The following is a 23,506-nucleotide window of genomic DNA, read 5'->3' as shown; positions in this document are numbered from 1 at the left end:
GGCTTAAAATGTGTTTCACCGTGTAGGTAGAGAAATTCTCTCGGTAACAAAACCCTTCGCAGTCATTGTTTTTCTGGTAAACTCAGTCTTACTCTGCCCTTGTCGGAGAGAACAGAACGACTTTGAAAGAACCAGTCGCAGGATGAATGGGAAGGATGTGGACCGGAAGAAAGCTGGAGATACAAGAAGCTGTTTGGGAGAAGCCAGGCACCAAGGGAGCCTGTGGGGGTGGGGAGAGGTTGCTAATGGGCAGCCCTGTTTCATCACCATTAAAGCTTAGAAAGGACCACTTGGGATTGATTGATGGATGGCTCGGCTCCGCACTGACACTCGATACTATATGATTCCAAGGACCGCTGGGCAAGACATTAAGCTTTCCACGCACCTAGACCTTGCTAGTCTATAGGATTTAGCGTTACCAACGCAAATAAAAAGAGAAATAAAGAGCTTTGACTGTGAGGTTTTTATCTCCTCCTTTTGTGTATCTGCTCTTATTCTTCTCAGATGCTTGAGAAAGCCGGGGGGTGGGGGGGAAGCTAAAAGTCAAAAAGAGGATAGAAACAACTTCTTTTCTTGTCCAGGTAAATTAAAGATTTGTTTGGAAGACGCCGTTGTCAATACCTTCCTTTGTTATTTCTAACGCAGGGTTCCCTAACTTTCTCTGGTAAAGAGCAATTCCGCCCTCATCTAAAGGTTTGTGGTGGCAAGATAAACGCAGGGAACAGATGAGAATGCTGCTAGGGAGAAAAGGCTTCCCTGGGGATATGGTGTAAGGCATTCTGTGTGTGTGTGTGTGTGTGTGTGTGTGTGTGTGTGTGTACTCTTGCTCATACATGCTTAGTAAAAAGCAGCTTTTTTTTCCTTTACGTTTCTAGAGCAAGAGGCCAAAGAGAAATTACAGAGAGCAGATAGATAAGAAAATCATTATGTCTAAATAAATTAATATGAGGGGTGGGATAAGGAGGATGGGAGGGAGGCTCAAGAAGGAGAGGATATGGGGACACGTGTATGCATATGGTTGATTTGCTATCTTGTGCAACAGAAACTAACACAATATTGTGAAGCAATTATACTCCAATAAAGATCTATTAAAAGATAAACTGATTAATTAAATAGATATAAATATATAATTAAATATAAAAATATAAATAGATTAAAATAGATTAAACGATGAGCTCTGTGAATGGAGGGATTATGTCTCTATTCTTCATGTCTAGTGCCTAGGATCCGCTGCAAGGAAGCGCATAATAGTTATTCCATACATATATTTTTAATTAATTAAGTGAAAGTAATAAGAAACACTGAATTCTGAGACTAGGACTTAAATTAAATAGAATGCCCTCTGATGCCTCAAGCACCTTAAATGTATAGAGCCTCATCCAAATAACAGCCACTGCGATCACACTGTAATCTAAACCAGCAGGGGATGTCGCAAGGCGAGTAATACTCTACCAGTATATTCCACTTACTTAAACTGAGCAAACAGGAGATGGAGTTAGGGATATATATTTATATTAGAGGTACTCTAAACAAAGATGTTTTGCAAAATTGGGGGATAGAACATGGAGAGATGATAACCATGAATCATCATGATAATCACGCAGCACATGTGAAATGCTGCAGAGATATTTTTCATGTAGAATTCTGAAAGCTGTGAGATCGGTTACACAACTCTTTCAAGCCTTTCTCCCTGTGATGCTGATTCTCATATTAACATTTTCTTATAATGTCTTCTATTCCTTTCTCAACTTAGTGGTTCCCTCAGAGGAACCTTATCACTTCTTCCTAAAATAGCCATTTTGATCTGTGTAGTTCTCCACAATGCTGCTAAATACTAGAAAAGAAAGCAAGAAGGCTTTATAACTGCTAAGGAGATTAATCCTTAAAGCAGCAGAAATAAAAAAATAATAATTGATATGCACATGTGCTTAAAATTCGGACACCTGACCAAAGTAATCTATTCCCATAAAGATTGGATTTAGTGATTTTTCTCTACTTACAGGTTCATTTCCTGCACATTCTCAGCTGCAAAATAAAAGGTCTTGATCTCTGGATGGCTGATCTTAAAAGCACTTGAAGGGGGAAAAGCATAGACACATAAGAAATTAGAAGTTAGTGTAGTCAACAATGTAGTCGAAAGTAAAACAGTCAAATATAAGTATGGTAAGTTCATCTGCTCTCTTTGTTAATTTACAAAAACAAAATTTTTAATTACATTAAATACCTATTGTCTAATCTCTATTTTATTAGCAAGCAGAGGGTTAATTCATCATGTCAGGACATCCAGACCAGGACTGAGTCGTGGCTGATCAATAGTTTCTATTTAAAACATATGGATATATTCTTCTATTTTCATTTGCTGTTTTGCTATAAATAGACAATAAATTAAAATATAAAGTGATAGATGTATCACTTCAAAATACTCAGATCAATTCCTTCAAGCAAAGTATTCATCCAAATTCAATCAACATATACAATAATTGTATTTACAGAAAAACAATCAAGTATAAAACTTCTACACTGTGAACACACATCAAAAACTTTATCCAAGCTATTCTCTACTAGTAAAGGAAAAATATAAGGCGGATTTTTAGTTTAAAAGAAAAGTATAGAACGTTGAAGATAACAAAGTATTTCCCTTTTACCATTTAGACAGGAAGTCCTGCTGTATGGGCCAGAGTTTTTGTAAATGACCAGTGTGGTCAAAACCACAACCTCGTGTATCACTAAAGATAGGAAGCTATATCAGAATGGCAAAGACTTAAAGCCAACGCCAGTTTATTCATTAAAAAAAAACTAATCAATTGCTGCCACTAGGAACACAGGTCAATAGGGAACTGCCCCACTCTAATAAAACAGGAAAAGATGTCAAAAGCAGAATAAAGAATACGTAAAAGGTGAAGAGGACACATATGCAAAATGCAGCTGGATCCTATCATGGGAAGAGCACTTAACTGGGAGTCTGGATAGCTGGTCCCGAGTCATGGGCTGGTGACTCTTGGTTCCTGTCAGCTCTCAAATCTTTTGGACTTCAGTTATATCAGGGGGCTAATCCCCAAGTCTAAGACATCTCAGAGAATTCAATTTCAAGGATGCTACTGACAATTTCATGAACTAAAAGAAACTGGTTTTGTATCATATCTGCAGCTCTGGTGAGTCCTATGTAGTCATTATCTTTACAAGGACACAGCCTTGACATCTCATGGCCCTGCCAGCCCTGGATGGCAGCTTGCTTTTCATTGGATCACAGACACCATCATTAACAGCACGCCCTGCCAGGGCTCCGTGGGGTTTTAAAATCCATCTACTCCACAAAATGAAATTCCAGAAAACAAGAGGTTAAAAGCTTCTATTATTGTTTGGGGTTCCAACCCATACAGTCAAAATTCTCAGACATTTGAATGTCACCATCACTAACTTCCAAATCACCTTATCACCTGAGGAACATTATAAAGAGATGTTATCCTGGCTCCATATTTTGTGGAAAATGATAGACAACTTACTGCTTTTTCTTGCATTCAGACGCTCTCTCTACAGTGAAATCAGGCAGGTTGATAAATCCATCAGCTTTCTCTGCCTGAAACAAATACATACACAAATATGAATAAAAGTGTCCATCTTAGCAGTTCACTTATTGAGATCATATATGTTGAACAGAGATAGAGTAAGTGAAATGGAGGTGTGTCAAAAGATACCCCTCTGAATCAGCATTGGACTTATCCTAGATACATATTTTTAAGAGGAATTAATATTCTTCTGATAAATCATCCAGAAGCTTTCCCTGAGAAGTAACATGGCACAGTTTAGGGACAGCCAATGTGTGGCACAAGTAGGACCTGCCCGACCCCTTTTTGTCTTCCTAGAAAACATCAGAGCTCACCTATCAGAGCTCCACTTCCTGCTGAGCTCACAGCTATCCTCAGCATCTGTCTCATCCTACTTCTCTCGCAAGCCACAAGCACATAAGAAGGAACCTAATTAGCACGCTATTATATGGTGAGCAGAGGCCTGACTTCGGAGTTAGTAAATTGAGGTTCATATCATGGATCTACCACTTACTGGTTGTTATAGGACTTAAGTGAGCTCAGACAAATAAAACACTTAACAGATACTCAACAAACATTTTTTCCTCTCCCAAGTCTTTAGGAAGTTCCTTGGGGGTTAAATCACAGAGCCATGTCTTGGAAAATCTCAGTTCCATAATCTAGTCCCAGGAATTTTTTCTATAAAGGAAAGACAGCAGAGGAAAATGGATGTAGAATGAATGCCACTTTAAAACACCAAGAATTTTATAGGAAATGTAATCATTGCTCCACCTCTAAAAATTTCTTAATCTTTACTTTATGAATAAAATTTAACTGAACCATAGGAGGCTAGATTGCTTATCATAGACAGAACTCAAATCTTCCATCTACACTGGTGTCTCTGAATGGAGAATTACAATCCACAAGATTAAACATAAAAGAGTCAGTTATTGGGAGATGAGTAAAAATTGGTTTTGAAAATACAATCTTAATTTTTAGAGTCAGCTAGCTATGAAATCAGCACCATGGGTGCTCTTCATCTGTGTTTCTTTCCCTTATCACCAAATAGGGTGCAACTTGCACTCTTTCTTCAGAAAAATTAAACTGTGAAACTTCCAACCTTAAGCCCTGTCCTGTCTTCTCTCTCCTACATGAGTCAACTTATCCAAACTCTTCACCTGAAGTGCTTTCTTCTTATAAAACTCAAAACTCAATTCGAAAGGGCACTTCCTTCTTTAAAAATTTTACTTTTTTTTTTCACTCAACTTATCTCTCTTTTGATGTGTTATTTAATTACTGAATGGTGGTTTCACGAATCCTATCTCAAAGAGAATGTAAAGAACTTGAAAAGAGACTGGGTAAGTCAACTTTTTCTACAATGCACAATGCTTCTTGTGAACTCTCAGTTAGCATTATATAAAAGTATAGGGTTTAAAATTTATTTTATTGAAGTATAGTTGATTTACAATGTTGTGTTGATTTCTGCTATACAGCAAAGTGATTCAGTTATACATATATATTGATACACTCTTTTTCACATGCTTTTCCATTATTGTTTATCACAGGATATTGAATATAGTTCCCTGTGCTATACAGTAGGATCTTGTTGTTTATCCATTCTATAGATAATAGTTTGCATCTGCCAATCCCAAACTCCCAATCCATCCCTCCCCCACCCACACTAAAAGTATAGTTTTAAAAAACTATGTTAGGCTCCAGCAATTTCACTCTTAGATATATACTCAAAAGAAATGAAAACAGGTACTCAAATAAATACATGTACATGCATGTTCATAGCAGCATTATTCACAATAGTCAAAAGGTGGAAACAGTCCAAGTGCCCATCAACAGAGGAACAGATAAATAAATGGTGGTCTATCCATACAATGGAGTGTTATTCAGCCATAAAAACAAATGAAGTACTGATACATACTCTAATGTGGAGGAACCTCGAGAACATTATGCAAAGGGAAAGAAGCTAGACACAAAACATCACATATTGCATGTTTCATTTACATGAAATATCCAGAATAGGTAAATTTATAGACAGAACACAGATTAGTGGTTGCCAGGGGCTTGGGGGGGGGGGAGTAGGGAATAGGGAGCAACTGCTTAAAGGGTATGGGTTTTCCTTTGGGTTGATGAAAATGCTTTGGAACTAGATAGAGATAGTGGTTGCACAATACTGTGAGTATACTAAATACCACTGAATTGTTCATTAAAGAATGGATAATCTCATGTGAATTTCACCTCGATGTAAAAAACCCTATGTTAGGCTAGGGTATTTTAATGTAAATTCCTGTAATTATTTTAGAAAGAATAAAACAATTTATATTCACCATTTGTTTCTACTTCCTCCCCTCATTCATTTCTATGCCCACTATTCCACAGAAGGGGTAGTTACCATGAACCCCAGTGATTTCCACGTTGCTACATCCCATCTACCCTCTTTAGCCCTCATTTAATTGAACTCTAGGAACGGACACTACAGCCCACTCCCTCCCTCTTGAAACGCCTATTATCTTGCTCTTCCGACAACACATTCCTGCTTCCCCCTTTCTCCTCTAACTACTCCTTGCTTTCTTTCATAGGGTCTTCTTCCCGCCATCTGTTTCTTAAATGTCAGTATTTCCCAGATTTCTAACCACAGACCTACTCTCTTCTCATTCCAGTACTCTCCACGGGGAATCATACACACACCGATGACTGCATGTATAACCATTGTACACACATATCCAAAACCTATACTTCAAACTCACTTCAATCCTGGTGCTTCCATCCCAAGATACAACAGCCTAGTGTACCTATTCAATGGGTGTTCCACAGACCCAATATTTGTGCCCCCCCATCCCAAATTCATATGTTGAAGCCCTAAACCCTAAAGTGATGGTATTTGGAGGTGGGGCCTTTGGGAGGTAATTAGGTTTAGATGAAGTCATAAGGGTGAAGCCCTTACTAATCGTATGATGGGATTAGTGCCTTTATAAGAAGAGGAAGAGACCAGTGGTTCCCCCTCTTCTACCTGCTCCTCCTCTATCTAAGGATATGGCAAGAAAGCAGCTGTCTGCCAACCAGAAAGAAGCCCCTCAGCAGATATGGAACCTGCCAGAACTTGATCTTGGACATCCCAGCCTCCAGAACTGGGAGGAACAAATAGTTGTTGTTTGAGGCACCCAGACTATGGTATTTTGTTATGTGACAGCACAAACTAAGACTCTCCCCATGAGTGGAAAATCCAAAACCAAACTCATCATTTTACTCCATGAAATGCCTGCTCCTCTTTCTCCTGTGTTCTCTTCTTCAGTGAATGATATCACTTTCTAGCCAGTTGTCCAAAAAAAGAAAGGAAATATGGAAGACATCTTTGATGCTCCAACCTCCTTCTCAGCATCTGTGCAAATAACCACTAAGTTGTATCATTGCTGCATCTGCCACAGCTCTTCAATGCATCCCTTATCCACCACCTCCTTCAGACCACCATTAACTTTCACCTGAATTACTGCAAAAGTCTTCTAAATCATTATCCCTCTCTCTAGTTCTGTCCTTTCCTCCGATTTAGTGTCCAAATCACAATCACAGCAAATCTTCACTCCATGAACTTCTTCTTTCATTAAAATCCTGTATGGTTCCCAATTGCTCTTAGATAAAGTCTAAGTGCCTTAGCAGAGTATAAAAGGTCCTTCATGATCAAGCCCTGCTTAATAATACAATTTCATTTCCTCCAGGGTCCCTACCCCTTATTCAACCAAAATAAACAAAAAAATTAAAACACAGAGAAAAATACTTCCATTGAGCTGAATTACAATTAACACCCAATTTATAGCATTATTAGTCTCTAGACAATTTGTTTTCAGTACAAGAAGCCCATATCAAATGATAACAACACAAAAGTCAATCACCAAAAAACTAAATACAGATATATGTAAGAGATAAATTGTAAGTCTTCATTTGGGTGGATTCCTTTCCTGCAAAACAGAGATGGCTGAGATTCCTTCAAATAAGAGCCAAAATGAATATGAGTAAAAGATGCTTTAGTATTTCCCCAGTAATGTTTCCTTTATGAGCAAAGGCATTTTTCATTGTACCTAAGACATTCAAGCTGTATTCAAAATCACAACTGTGTCAAAAATTGTCTTTGCTTATTTGACTTGCAAAAAATGCCTCAAAAATGACAATCACAGTGGGAAAATCCTAAGGAAATGACAGTTTTCTCCTCTTCTTCCTCCTTTCCCTCCTCCACCCCCTCAGATCCCTTGTTCCTTATTGTATTAATTAAATAACTTTCTCAAATGGCAACTTTCCTCTTCAATCATTCCTAAATTTCTGAAAAGTTACTTGAAATTTCTGCGTTGGTACCCACAATTTTTTCTCTGGATTCTAATGTAATAAAAATCTTGTTCTCTTACCAGAAGTATCAAACCATCCTTTGGTCACTGTGCAGACTTGTCTTACCAAATCTAGTCTTAAATTCTGAAACAAGACACTGCTCTTCACTTTGTGATGTGATGTTCTCCAATGTTGAAGGTGTTCCTCCTCATGTACCCATCCATCCACTTTACCCAGCAACTCTGATTTTGTTCAACTCAGTGAAGTTTCATCTGTAGTTGGTGTATTATGCAGCATTAAACACACATGTTTATCAAAACTGTTTGTGGTTATACATTCATTTCTTCAATGAATATTTATTGAATACCATTTCTTTGTGTCAGGTACCGTGTCAGATACCGTGTCAGATATTTGGGCTTTATCAGTGGACAAAACAGACAGAGATCTCTAATTTCAAGGAGAAAAGAGACAATAGCTCAACAAATGAACACATAAATTACATAGCACACGGTAGGCAATAATTGCTATGAAGAAAAGTAAAGGTGATCTGGGTAAAGGGGTTCTGACTGCAAGCAGGGCAGGATGTCTTCTGCTCCTAGGCTTATAATGCCCTTCCTCCCTCACTCCCCTAGATATGTCTCCACAAATCAACTTAGGTGTGACCTACTCCAAAACTTTTCCCTGCTCCTCCAAGCCTGGAATTGTGCCCTCTTCTTTGCACCTCAACCCCAGCGGTGGACGTCGCTTACCATACTTCTCTTACTGTATTTAGTTATCTAGGTATTCCTCTGGTTCTCCAACATATGGTGAGCACTTTGAAGGAAACAATTTTGTGTTTATGGTTATATCATTAATTCTTGGGACAAGGTACGTGTTCAACACATGCAAAATAAAGAAATGAGTTTTGTGAATGAATGAATGAATGAATGACAGAAACATGGTCTTTTTCCTCTGACAATAAAGAAAGTGCTAAAATGAGATGCAGAAGCCACTTTGGAAAAACACTGGGCAGTTTCTTAAAAATATAAACATATAATTACCATACAACCCAGCAATTCCATTCCTAGTTATCTACCCAAGAGAAATGAAAGCATATGCCCATGCAAAGATTTGCATGCAAATATTCATAGCAGTACTATTCATAATAGCCAAAAATGGGAAACAATCTAAATATCCATCAACTGGTAAATAGTGTGGCATATTCATACAATGGAATATTGTTTAGTGAACAATTGACACGTGCTAAAACATGGAAGAGTCTTGAAAACATAATGCTAAGTAAAAGACAGACACAAGAAATCATGTAATACTGTATGATTCCTTTATATAAAATGTAGAGAAAAGGCAAATCTATAGAGACAGAAAATAGAGTAGTGGTTGCCTGGAGTTGGGGGTGGAAATGGAGATTGACTGTAAATCGGCATAAAGGATTTTATAGATGTGATTAAAATGATTTAAAGCTGATGTATTATGATGGCTCATCACTCAGTAAATTTACCAGAAATTACTGAATTGTAAATTTGAATAGGGTAATTTTATGATATGTAAAACATATTTCAATAAAGCTGTTTTTAAAAACATGAGATGCAGGAAAAGTTTGGGGAGTAAAAAACAATGAATGAAATCCCTCCTGTTTGGCTATCAGTTAAGACTTAAATGAAGGTAAAATATGAGGTCTCTGATGATCCTGCTGATGACTCAATATGATTTGTTCAAACTTTAGACACAAAAGTAGGTTAATATTTCTTATTTGCTTCAATTTTGGACTACAGGAATTTTAGAGTCAAAATATTTTACATAGAATTTGCCACACTCAGACATATTTTTAAAAATTAATTAAGATAGGACATCAAATTTTAATATTTAAATGCAAAATAAGTGTTCATTGCCATCAATAAAGTTTGGCTTTTTCATACTACAAACCTTGCAAAATAGACAAAATCACTTCTTAAGGAACTACATATGTCAGAAAGGTAGAGAGGAGACCTAGAAAAATAAGAATCATATATATATTCCAGAGGATAAGTAGGTCAAAGAAGACCAAACCAGAAGCAAATGAAGTATAATACAGGAAATTATTATGTATTTCATGGTGAAAAATAAAGAGTATAATTATCTCTCTATTCTCAGTGGAACTCTATTTCCTTGATTCTGAGAAACCTGATATTTTACATTTCAATAGTTCTGAAATCAAGAGGCACGTTAGAATCTATATGAATTTTCATTGTACCATTTCCCCCAAAATCCTGTTATTAAATAAAGTATGTGTTTAAGCGAATAGAATCTTAAGTTCAAGGAAAAAATTAGTTTAAAAAACAAAATATAGATTTCTTTGTAACATGCTTTTGCATTTATGTGTGAATATGGATTTGACAGTTTTGGAATTACTTTAAATAAATGTAAGTGAAGTTACTCAATGAATATCAGAATTAGGAGCTTTGCAAAACTCCAGTTCTCCATATAAATCCGTGGTTTGCTCAGCTCTGCCCTGAAACCCCCGCTATGTTGGAAACAAGCAAAATCTAAACTCTAAGCAGAGTTGTCCATTCTCATGTCACTTTGGAACAGTTGTCACTAAATTCTAATGGCCTATAATTTTCTTTTTTTGCAGTGTTTTTGTCTGGTTTTGCTATCAGGGTAAAATGTTGGCCTTATAGAATGAGTTAGGAAGTATTCCCTCCTCTTCAATTTTTTGGAATAGTTTGAGAAGGATTAACTCTTCTTTAAATGTTTGGCAGAATTCCCCTGTGAAGCCATCTGGTCCTGGAGTTTTGTCTGTTGGGAGTTTTTTGATTACTGATTCAATTTCAATACCAGGAATTGGTCTATTCAGATTTTCTATTCCTTCCTAATTCAATCTTGGAAGATTGTATGTTTCTAGGAATTAATCATTTCTTCTAGATTGTCCAATTTGTTGGCATGTAACTGTTTGTGGTATTCACTTATGATTGTATTTCTATGACATTGGTTATAACTTCTCCTCTTTCATTTCTAATTTTGTTTATTTGGGCCCACTCTCTTTTTTTTTCTTAATGAGTCTGGCTGAAGGTTTATCAATTTTATCAATATCTTTAAAAAATACAACTCAGTTTCTTTCAATGATCTTTTCTACTGGTTTTTTAGTCTCTATTTCCTCTCTAATCTTTATTATTTCCTTCCTTCTGATGACTTTGGGTTTTGTTTGTTCTTCTTTTTCTAATTCCTTTAGATGGAAAGTTAGGTTGTTTATTTGAGATTTTTCTTCTTTTTGAGGTAGGCCTACATTGCTAAAAACATCTCTTAGAACTTCTTTTGCTGCATCCCATATATTTTGAAAATTTGTGTTTCTATTTTTATTTGTCTCAAGGTATTTTCTGATTTCCTCTTTGATTTCTTCATTAACCCATTGGGGTTTTTTTAGCAGCATGTTGTTTAGTCTGCATGTGTTTGTGGTTTTCCAAGTTTTATTCCTGTAATTGATTTCTAGTTTCATACCATTGTGGTCAGAAAAAATATTTGAAATAATTTCAATCTTTTTAAATTTATTGAAACTTGTTTTGTGGTTTAGCATGTGATCTATGCTGGACAAAGTTTCACGTGTATTTGAAAAGAATGTGTATTCTGCTGATTTTGGAAAGAATGTTCTGTGACTATCTATTAAGTCTATCTGATCTAATGTGTCTTTTAAGGTCACTGCTTTCTTATTGATTTTCTGTCTGGATGATCTGTCCATTGATATAAGTGGGCTGTTAAAGTCCCCTTGCATTATTTTATTAGTGTCAATTTCTCCCTTTATGTCTGTTAATGTTTGCTTTCTATATTTAGGTGCTCCTGTATTAGGTGCATAAATGTTTACAAATGTTATAACCTCTTCTTGGATCGACCTGTTTATCAATACATAATGTCCTTCTTTGTCTTTTGTTACAGATTTTGTTTTAAAGTCACCTTTGTCTGATATGAGTATTGCTACCCAGTTTTCTTGTCCATCAACAGATGAATGGATAAAGAAGATGTGGTATATGTATATATATGTGTGTGTGTGTGTGTGTGTGTGTGTATATATATATATACACACACACACACACAATGGAATAGTGTATATATTGTGTATATACATATATCTACAATGGAATATTACCCAGCCATAAAAAATAATTAAAGTTTGCTATTTGCAACAACATGGATGGACCTGGAGGGTATTATGCTTAGTGAATTAAGTAAGACAGGGAGAGACAAATACTGTATGTTTTCACTTATATGTGGAATCTAAATAATAAAACAAATGAACAAACATAGCAAGGCAGAAACAGACTCACATATACAGAGAACAGACTGGCGGTTGCCAGTGGAAAGAGGGGTGGGGGAAGGAGCAAAATGGGTGAGGGGGATTAAGAAGACAAACTACCTGGTATAAAATAGATAAATTACAGGGATATATTGTACAGCACAGGGAATATAGCCAATATTTTATAACAACTTTCTATGGAGTATAATCTATAAAGATATCAAATTACTAAACCATACACCTGAAATTAATATAATATTATAAATCAACTATAGTTTAATAAAAATGAAAAATAAATAAATAAGTAAATTCTATTGGTACACAGACTCATGACACTAAAGAAATTTGAATTATATCCTCTAAAATACAAGGTAAAAATAAACTAAGGTGAAAGAAAAGGTGAAATCAATTTTTAAAGTTCTAGCTCTACAGAGAAACAGTCATTCTCATTACACTGTTAGTGGTAATGCAAAATGGAACCCCGTAGAAGGAAACTGAGCAGTAACTAACAAAAGTGCATTTACCCTTTGACCCAGAAATCCCACTTCTGAGATCTGTCCTAAATATAAATATGTTAAATGGCATATGTATTGCAACATTATTTGCAAGAACAAAAGATTGTAAAGAATTCAAATGTCTATCATCAGGGGACAGTTGAATAAACTATGGCATCTACATATAATGAATAACTATGAAAAATGACATATATACATATAGAGTAATCTCCAGGACAAAGCAAGAGAAAAAGTAGGGTACAGTACAATAGATACAGTATGCTAATTTTATGTAAGAAAAGAGAGATAGGATACCCCTCAGTATACATACTTGCCTATATTTGTAAAAAGAAACAGTAGAAAAAAATTTTTAAAACAAACATAAAAGGAAGGAGGAAAGTGGGTAGAGGAACGGGATGAAAGCAAGGCTTACCTGGTTGTAATTTGTAAATAGTTTTGACTTTGGAATTGAGTAAATGATTTATATTAAAAAAATAAATAAACCAAAGACAAAAAAGAAGCAGTTCCAAAAATTTAAAACCAATAGAAACAAATGAACCTAACTGAACACAAACATTGTGACATAACCCCACACAAATAATAATAGAGCACAGAATTTTGACTATACATATTTAGTGGAATACAGTCTAAGAACTTTTAGTAGTGACATTGTTACTATTTTTAGATAGTTTTAGTAGTTTTTCTTCCCCTCAAAAAATTGCATGAAATCTAAAGCTTCCCTCCTTCTCTCCAGATGACAGATTATGTGATGCTGCTTTATTCTGATAAGTAACTCGACTCCCTCTTCCTTTCAGGAAAGGAACTAGGAAGATTATACACCAAGGCAATCTCCATTCTGCGGAGTATTACCTGGGCCTGCAGGCAGAGGGCTGAGCTTATTAGCACTGGGCTATGACAAGCACTGCAAGGGAAGAAGGAAAAATAATTTTTTGTTTTGTTTTGTTTTGTTTTGTTTTTAGATATCAGAAGCAGGCCTGGCAGTGAGAATGCTTGAAACCCTTTTAAGAAATATAATAATTATAATAATCTTGAGTAATATCTAATAAAACCTTAACATTTATGGAGTGCTAAGCATATGCCATCTAGGTACTATTAGCCTTTAGAGGACAATTAATCATATTCAAGGGCCAGAACTTAAGAAATTGATCAGTTTTTAACCTAGACATCAAACTAGATTGACATTATACAATAGGAAAGTTATGTGATGTCATTAAAGTGACAAAACTCAGACCAGAACCCAGAACTCAGTTAAATAATTCTAGACAAAAATTTCTTCAGTCTCAGACAAGAGCTGAAATAGAAGAGAATCTGCAGTTGACGGATTGCGTGGAAGGAAGAATCCTGGATTTGAATCAGAGTATCTTGAAGCAAGCCACTTAATGTGTCATTTTAGGCCGAGCAACTTAACCTCTCGGGCCAGCACAACATGCTGGATCTAACCAGAGTCTTCAGGCTAACTAGAGTTAACATGAATCTATGTAATACTGTAAAATTGTCAGGGCAATACATAATTTAAGATTTTATTATTAATGATAAGAATTGGGGAAAGGCATGGAAAGAAAATAAGAGAAGGAATGATGCAAAAAGGCAAAGGTGAAGTAAAATAAGTTTTTCACTCTGTCCACTGTCAGCTGAGCCCTCTGAGTAGCTCTTTCTGTGTCTAAGTTCTCCCCGTTTCCTCTGTGTCAGATTAATTGCTATAAAAATATTTTAAATTCTTTGGAGAACAATAATGTTAGCAAGCTCTCCGTATCCTTCATACATTATCTGGGGTATGCTTTTATTAAAATGTTATTGCATTGGGGTTTATCTAGCATTACATTATGAATATAATGAGATTTTCACCCAGAAAGTCCTTCTTCTTACAAATAGATGTTCTACATAGAAAACATTTGGTAAGGGTTCTTGATTAATAAACAGAAAGATCTGATTTCCTACAGAACCCACAGATTCCTGGCATTCATTATAAAAATGGACTGAAGGTGTTGATGGTGATAATCATGATGGTTCTGAAAGGCTGAGGCTTCAGCAAGGGGGAGAGAAAAGGGCTCTGAAGGAAGCAGACCGCTTGCAGCAGATGCTGCTAGCGACCCAGCCACATGGCCTTGTCCTGATCACCTGGGGCACACTGGCCAGACTTCACTGCCAGTCCTTGCATCTCTTTGTGGGAGGACTTCTCTGGCTGCCAGATTCCAGTTCCCCACCTGTGCAGAGATGCATTGCCCCCAGGACAAGCCCTCAACCAATGACCGTTGGGACTTGGTATATAAATATTCCAGTGCCCCTGTCCCTTGGGAGGAAAACTCAGAAGTGCATGTTTTTCACAGGCTCTCAGAGTTCCCCAGCAGAATTAAGTTTCAGTTACCCACAGTCATAATTTGCTTGCTCAAGACAGCTTTATCAGCTAACTTTCCACCCTTTCTCACTTCCTCATTCCCTTTCCAAGTATTTCTGGTATCGCTACCCAAATAAATTACTTGCACCCAAATTCTCTTCTCAGGATCTGCTTCTGGGAAATCTAAACCGAGATGCTATTCTGAAAATGTCCTTACTCGTGGTTCCTGCTCACAAACAGCCCATCTGCTTGACACCATAATCCCTCTTCATTATTTCCTTTTAAAAATCACCCAAGAATGGGACTACTTCATTATCATATTAGGTCATATTTAAGTGGTGACCAAGAAGTGACTGGTGTCTTACTGTATGATTTATAAATCAGCTCCCCTAGCTAGCCATTCTTACTTACATTCTTCCATCCTCTCCCTATGAAATCATATTTTAAATGAAATTAAGTTACTAGTGAACTTTCTGGTAGTCTGACATAAAAGATAGTCATTATCTTCTGAAATATTTCAGAAACAATTAAGACAGAAATCTTAGCTCAAAAGAATCTTGTGTTGTTTTTCTCTGTAATATAATATCCTCACCACAGGGCACAAGCCTTAGTACATGAGGCCATTCGTGATCTGCCCCATGAAGCTTCAACTCCCATCAGTCTTTTAGAAGCCTTAAGACCCTAGAGATGCTATCACTTTCCCCTACGTAGAGTTGGTCTCTTCAGCAACATGGTCAGAAAAAAAAGAAAGCAAGCACTAAAAAGGAAGGAAAAGTTTTTAATGAATAGGAAGACATTTGATTAAATTTCACTATTACAGAATAAATTGTATCTCTTGCTTCCCAGTAAATTTCATCTACCATCCCTGGTTAGAGCAGGAGTGAAGGAGGAGTAAATAAAGGAACATCATTTAAGAAAACTTGAAATCTGGTGCATTTGCTTTCAATATTAGAAATTTAAGAGAAATAAAAAATAAGGTTAGTTATTTCAAAATCACAGTTAGTATAGCACATAATTGTGCCTTCACGCAATGCATATTAAATCTTCCAATACTTCAGAAGCTTTCAAATCTCTTCAAACTGTTTTCATAAGTTTCATGAGTGCCAGTAAGTTACTACAGAGCCACAACAAAACAACCCCAAATGGGAAAAGATAGTTTTCCAAAGAAGATATATAAATGCCCAAAAGGCACATGAAAAGATGCTCAAGGTGATTAATCATTAGGGAAATGCAAATCAAAACCACAGTGAGACACCACCTCACAACAACTAGTATGGCTACTATCCAAAAACAAGAACAAACAAAAAAACCAGAAAATAACAAGTGTTGGTGAAGATGTGGAGAAAAGGGAACGCTTGTGCACCATTTGTGGGAATGTAAAATGGCCACCATAAAAAAATAGTATGGCAGTTCCTCAAAGAATTAAAAATAGAATTATCATATGATCCAGCAATTCCACTGCTGGATATATAACCAAAAGAATTGAAAGAAGGGTCTCAAAAAGACATTTGTATACCCATATTCATGCCAACATTATTCACAATATCCAAAATGTGGATACAACCCAAGTGGCTGTCAACAGATATGAATGGATTAAAAAAATATGGTATACACATACAATGGAATATTATTCAGCCTTAAAAAGGAAGGAAATTCTAACACATGCCACAAGATGATGCAATGAACCTTGAAGACATTATGTTTAGTGAAATAAGCCAGTCACAAAAGGACAAATACCTTATGATTCCAGTTATATGGGGGACCGAGAGTAGTCAAACTCGTAAAGACAGAAAGTAGAATGGTAGTTGCCAGGGATGGAGGAAAGAAGGAACGGGGAGTTATTGTTTAGTGAATACAGCATTTCCGTTCTGTAAGATGATAAGACTTCTGGAGATGGTTGCACAATAATGTGAATGTACTTAATGCCACTGAACTGTACCTTTAAAAATGGTTAAGATGGGAAATTTCACGTTACGTGCAGTGTACCACAATTTTTCAAAAATAAATTCTAAAAAATGTTAAGCTACTACTCTGAAAATTATTATTTGTCAGTAAAGGATGAGAATGCATTTGCCACAGTAAGTTTCCTAAGATTCAAAATAGGAAAATATCAGTGGTTAATATGCTGTTCTTGAGACCACCTCTTTACCAGGGAACAGCCAGCTATTCATGTTCCTATTTTACAGGTAAGGAAGAAAGCCCAGAGAGGGTTGGGGATTGGCCTAAGTTGTTAAGTGGCTGCAGCGTCACGGTGGGACCCGTCGTCCTGATTCCGAACCCAGGGACATCTTCGACTATAGCACGTCATTTCCTTGTGTCCTTACTGAAGACATTGTTTCAAACATGTTTTAAATGCTGACTCCTTTAAAAAAATATTTTATATATATATTTTTATATATATATATATTTCATTTCCACTGCATAGCTTCCTTTCCAAATGTTCTTGAAACATGTTTTATGGGAAACCAAACACAGCAGCACCATGACAGACGAGTTTATCAGCTAGCTTGTCGGTAGAAAAAGCTGGGCCCTTGGTCCTTAAAAAGCTTGCTCCAGGGGGATGATAAATGTTCACATAATGATTTCTCAGGAAAATCCTCAAATCTAACCAAAAGTTCAGCTCATCCCATGGGGCACTTCTCATTCTATTGCTCCGGAAATGTGCACACAGCCCGTATCACTAAATCACGTATTACCTAAACTCTTCCTCCAGGTTAGGAACTACTGTGCTGAAGAATCCCCCAGGGCCTCCTAGTTCACTTTCCTGTTTTATGACTTAAAATCACCCTTGACACAGGGTCAGTAAGCGTATTTTTAGAATCTCCAGCACACGATAGCTATTGCCACCAAGAAAACAAAACACAAAAACAAACAAACATTTCTGGTGTCTGAAAATCCTTAGCACAATTCTTCTGCATACTAAAATCACAGTATTATGTAAGCATATCTCATCTAAAGCATATATAAAATTGTCTTTCTTTATATGACTTTTTTTATCGCTTTAAGATGCATTTGATCTTCTCAAATATCACTCTGAATTATGTAGGGACAGCATTCTTGGTCAAAGTGTACTTGTAAGAAAATGGATGCATACAGAGTTACATCACTGACCTAGGATGACACAACTTAGTACGAAAGGGCAGGACTAGAATACTGGTGACATTTGTTCTTCATAGCCATGCTGGCGAAACTCACCTTCCTGCTTGCTTGCTTAAAAGAATAACTGAGTTATACACACACACACCTATCAATATATTTATACACATATTAATAATTATATAAACACATATATTAAACATACATAACTATAAATACATATTGCTTTATATTCAATTTAGCATATGTGTGCTTGTATATTCTATTTTCTGTTAGATATTTTAAATGATTTTAAAATAACAGGATTTCTGATTTCAAATTCTATGGATTGATAAACTATGATATATCCATATGTAATACAGCCATTAGAAATGATGTTGTGGATATATATGCACATTGACATGAAAATATGTTTGTAATATATGGCTTAGTGAGAAAATCAAGTTATAATTTTATTTTTGGAAAACATAGAAAAATGTTTGGAAACAGATACATTAAAATGTTTACAGTGATCGCACCAAGGTGGTGGGATCCTAATTCATTTAAATAGATAAATGATCTTAATTCATTTATTTCTTTCTGTCTGCCTCCATATCTGTCTGATATTTTAAAGCATTTTCTTAATTATTTAAGGCATTTTAAAAATTATTTAAATTTTCAAGAAGGAAGAAGCTGGATCCTACCAAAAAAAAGGTAAAGTAATTTAAGAGAGAAAGGTTGTGGAAACACCAGAAAAAGCACTATGCACTGCCTACCAGACGAGAGAAGATAATGCTGCATCCCCCTGACTGGGCATTTCAGTCACTGCTGTGAGCTAAGAAGACTGTCCTCTGATACAGCCCAACCTACGTCATTAACCCCGGCGTCCTCTTCCAAATCAGCAGTGCCCGAGCATACCACCGCCTCATGAGAAAAAGACAACAAATGAAACATTTCACAGCCTTGGTGTTTCACAATTGCTTTTGCAAAGTTTGGAAAGAATTGAAAGGAAAATAATATTGGCAACATAAGCAATTGTTCCCACATTGTGTGAATTTAGCAACCAGAAGTTATTAAAAAAAACAAACAAACGAAAAAAAACAGCCTGCCTCAGCTATTGACTGCCATGGTCATAAAGACATGGGTGGGGAACCATTATTTTAGAAATACATTCTGGAACCTACCAAGGAAAATAAATGTTAGGACATGGTGATAGCATCATAAACAACAAATAAATTAAACCAAAACCAAACATACTACAATGAGGTATCACCTCACACTGGTCAGAATAGCCATCATCAAAAAATCTACAAACGATAAATGCTGGAGAGGGTGTGGAGAAAAGGGAACTCTCTTGCACTGTTGGTGGGAACGTAAATTGATACAGCCACTATGGAGAATAGTATGGAGGTTCCTTAAAAAACTAAAAATAGAACTACCATATGACCCAGCAATCCAACTCTGGGGTATATACCCAGAGAAAACCATAATTCAAAAAGATACATGCACCTCAATGTTCATTGCAGCACTATTTACAATACCCAGGGCATGGAAGCAACCTAAGTGTCCATTAACAGAGAAATGGATAAAGAAGATGTGATACATATATACAATGGAATATTACTCAGCCCTAAAAAGGAACATAATTGTGTCATTTGCAGAGATGTGGATGGACCTAGAGACTGTCATACAGAGTGAAGTAAGTCAGAAAGAGAAAAACAAATATCATATATTAATGCATATATGTGGAATCTAGAAAAATGGTATAGATGATCTTATTTGCAAAGCAGAAATAGAGACACAGATATAGAGAACAACATAAGGATACCAAGGGAGAAAGCGGGGGTGGGGGGGGCAGGTGGGATGAATTGGAAGATCGGGATTGACATATATACACCCCTATGTATAAAATATGTAACTAATGAAAACCTACTGTATAGCACAGGGAACTGTACTCGGTGCTCTGTGGTGACCTAAATGGGAAGGAAATCCAAAAAAGAGGGGATATGTATACATATGGATGGTTCACTTTGTTGTAGAGCAGAAACTGACATGGCAGTGTAAAGCAACTATACTCCAATTAAAAAAAAAAAAACCATCCATTTTAAAGATCTTTTCACTCGCCTGAAATTATGAGGGAAGTAACAGAATTCAAAAAGTCCTCAATAATTCCTATGTTCAGGTTTTCAAGTGGTACCTAAACTGTCCCGTTTACCCCTTTCACCCATGTGGTCATCTTGAAGTAAACTGCTCACTTAAAGCTGCTGAAACATCTTTTGCCCTGTGTGGATCTGTCATCATTTCACTTTCTCATATTCCTTTCCCATACAAACTCTAGAAACACAGGTTGGCAAAGAGTTTATCAGTTTTACTTAATTGGTTTGCATTGTCTTCACTGAAGAAACTTTTCTAAATATTGGAATTTTGTTCGGGATACACACAGAAGCTGGTTGTTAGCCGAAACAATGAATATGGATATCAAACACATTAGAAGCCCATAATTCATAAAGCATCTCATTTTGTAGAACTCTCAGAATATATTAGGTGTTCAAAATGCTTTGATTAATTGATTTATATAATTAATTGATAATTAAGTAATGTAGTTAGTAATTTTCTCAAAAAATGACTGGTACCTACCCTGTGCCTACTGGTTCTAGGCTCTAGGGACACAGTTTAAACCTGAGAGGTAAAGAATACGCCCTCAGGTGTTTCCATTATAGTGGGGAAAAGAAAACAAGAATATAATAAGCTCTGATTGCACTATAAATTCCTACAGATTCTTTTTATTTAATCTACTTTTTTAATTATTAATTCTATTTAGTTTTTGGCTGCGTTGGGTCTTAGTTGTTGTGCGCCGGTTTTCTCTAGTTGTGGCGAGCGGGGGCCACTCTTCGTTGCGGTGCGCAGGCTTCTCATTGCGGTGGCTTCTCTTGTTGCAGAGCATGGGCTCTAGGAGCGTGGGCTTCAGTAGTTGTGGCTCAAGGGCTTAGTTGCTCCGTGGCATGTGGGATCTTCCAGGAGCAGGGCTCAAACCCGTGTCCCCTGTATTGGCAGGCGAATTCTTAACCACTGCACCACCAGGGAAGTCCCAGATTTTTTTTTCAACCTATGCTAAACTTGCTGAGACACTTTTCCCAAAATCTATGCTGATAGGTGATTAATAATGAAAATTAAGAAAACTTAAATGTCTCTTTCAAAGGGAGAATTAACCCATTTCTTATTTTTCTTATGCTGATAAAAAAAGGTGCTCTATATTTACTGAAACTTTTAGAACAGTTGTCTCATGAAAAGAGAAATTCTGGCTTTCAAGTAACATTTTCTGCAGAGGTATATTCAGTTTAATCTAAAAACTGATTAGGTTTTTTCTATAGAGATTCTCATAAAACCGATTCCAAGAAAAATCCCTTCCAAATCTAAGATCCTCCAAAATTCACATGACCTGCATATACAGCTAAATACTAAAAACATCTGATATAGTCCCGGTTACTTGAACCTGCAGACACATGGAATCATTCAGACGGTGAGGGGGAAAGACGATCACATTAGGGCAGGCAGGTTGGATTCTCAAAGAACTGAAAAGTCTGCATATGTATTAAACCACATAGTAACCCACAGACCTCACCAGTTTACCAAAAGTTTTTATGAAATAAAGAGTTGGTGATTCACCTTTTCTATAAGAGGCCCAGGGCTCCCTTGAACCACTGGGCTCCCTTGAACCACTGATGCAATAGCACAAATGGCATCAATAAATGGTTACTTCACTACTAAAGAACATGGGTTTCTAGCAATTTTATACAAAGAAAGAGTGTACAAAGCTAAAATAGACCAGAAAAGTCAATGACATTGAATCTAAATGGAATTCCACATTTTTAGCCACAAACTCATCCTTCCTCAATTTTCATATTATTTTCCCAGTCTCCCCAGGCTCCAAAACTTGGAGTCATTCTTATTTTAGCTTCAAATGTTTTGTGTCCTATATCAAGTGCTCAACATACCTTGTCCTTTCGTATTGTGTAGTGTGTCCCAAATTTTCAGTTTCCCCTCTACTCTAGGAGTTCATGTCTCAATACTTGCATTCTGTCACCATCTCTTAACTGACCCTCTGAAAACTCCTTTATTCTCCAATACATCCCCTTTATTACTGCTTGGTTAGTATTTTCACATGCCAATTTCATGAGATCAACTTCAGACTCAAGAATCTGCAGTGGATCCCTACTGCCTACTGGATCAAATCCACATTCCTGCCCTGTGCATTTGAGACCCCATTTACCAGCCCTGGCTCACCTCTAAATGGAGGAGCCATGCAGCCCAGGAAATAGCCTGGCTTCGGTGTTGGTGGATCTTGTTTTTAATGCCAGCCCTGCCATATACTCCTTATGCAACTTTGAGCAAGTTACTTAAATTCCCTGAGCTTCATTAAACTCCCTTGAAAAATGGGAATAATACAATCTATCTTGCCAGGTTATTATGAGAATTCAATATAATGCCTAAAACAATGGGTTGGCACAGCTCATGTATATTTTCATTCCTTTGTTCACCTTAGTCCCCAGAGAGGAATGCCCACACACTACCCTCTATCCTTAAAACAAACAAACAAACACACAAAAAACTGCCTTCCAAGGCTGATCTTAAGAGAATTTTCTCCATGAAGACTTTCTACATCCATTGCAACCCACAGGAATAATGTTTTTTGATAGGTGAAAACTATGTTTATCTAGTAAAGAAGGCTGGCCTCTTTGACCAAGGAAATCATGCAGCTTTGGAAAGTGATAAGAAAAGAAAAAACACACCTTCTTAGGTAGAAAGGAGAAAGAATCTTCCAGGAATAAAAGTTGCTTGGCAGAACTCTCTCACATTTGACCCAAAATATTTTCCTTACCCCTGGAATTTACAGAATTCATCTGTATTGCTCAATCTCAGAGCCATTTTTTTCACCAACTTTTCTTTGATCATATCACTTACATAGGTCTTTTCCTCTCCACCAGGCTATAAGTTCTTAAGAGAGAAGAATTGTAGTGTCTCATTTACTTTTAATTCTACGTTTACAACAGTTAGCCCAAATTATTTTTAAGTCCTCGATAAATACTGGTGGAAGGATATGTAGGTGGGTGGGTAGGTGGACGAATGGATGGATGGATGATAAACTTTTCATGTTGGGCTCACTTAAGAAGAGACTTTTAATATCTGTTATCTGTAACTAATATTAAACTGTGCTTTGTAATTAAAGCCTAAATTGTTCAGGCAATGCCTCCAAGTTGTATACCAGCATAATGCATTTGTTCCCTTGATGTATTTTGATAGCTCCCATGTACTCTTGGATAAAGTAAGAAAATACACCACTAAGATGAGTAAATGCTCCTTGAGTAGAAACATTTAAGAACCTCACTGATTTTAAGTGGGTTGTATAACATAATAATGTACATAATATTTACCATATGATTGGTCTTGGGTATAAATAAAATCCACA

General features: G+C 36.5%; 2 protein-coding genes across 5 annotated transcripts in view; one reads left to right on the top strand and one right to left on the bottom strand.

Annotated features, from left to right (window-relative positions):
• The window catches only part of IPCEF1 (interaction protein for cytohesin exchange factors 1), a 165,069-nt gene that overhangs the window by 43,472 nt on the left and 98,091 nt on the right, over positions 1–23,506 (bottom strand). For all 4 annotated transcript variants that reach the window (XM_061206999.1, XM_061207000.1, XM_061207001.1 and 1 more), the window contains 2 exons: positions 3,504–3,577; positions 2,001–2,072 (listed from right to left, as the gene is read on the bottom strand). In XM_061206999.1, coding sequence (XP_061062982.1) covers positions 2,001–2,072; positions 3,504–3,577 — 146 coding nt within the window. The remainder of the gene's footprint in view (positions 1–2,000; positions 2,073–3,503; positions 3,578–23,506) is intronic.
• OPRM1 (opioid receptor mu 1) overlaps positions 1–23,506 on the top strand; it is a 164,582-nt gene that overhangs the window by 130,036 nt on the left and 11,040 nt on the right. The gene's annotated exons all lie outside the window — the stretch shown is intronic.

The sequence above is a fragment of the Eubalaena glacialis genome, chromosome 12 (genome assembly GCF_028564815.1).
Source record: "Eubalaena glacialis isolate mEubGla1 chromosome 12, mEubGla1.1.hap2.+ XY, whole genome shotgun sequence".
Lineage (NCBI taxonomy): Eukaryota > Metazoa > Chordata > Mammalia > Artiodactyla > Balaenidae > Eubalaena > Eubalaena glacialis.
Note: the sequence above shows the minus strand (reverse complement) of the source record. Positions and strands in the feature narration are given on the sequence as shown.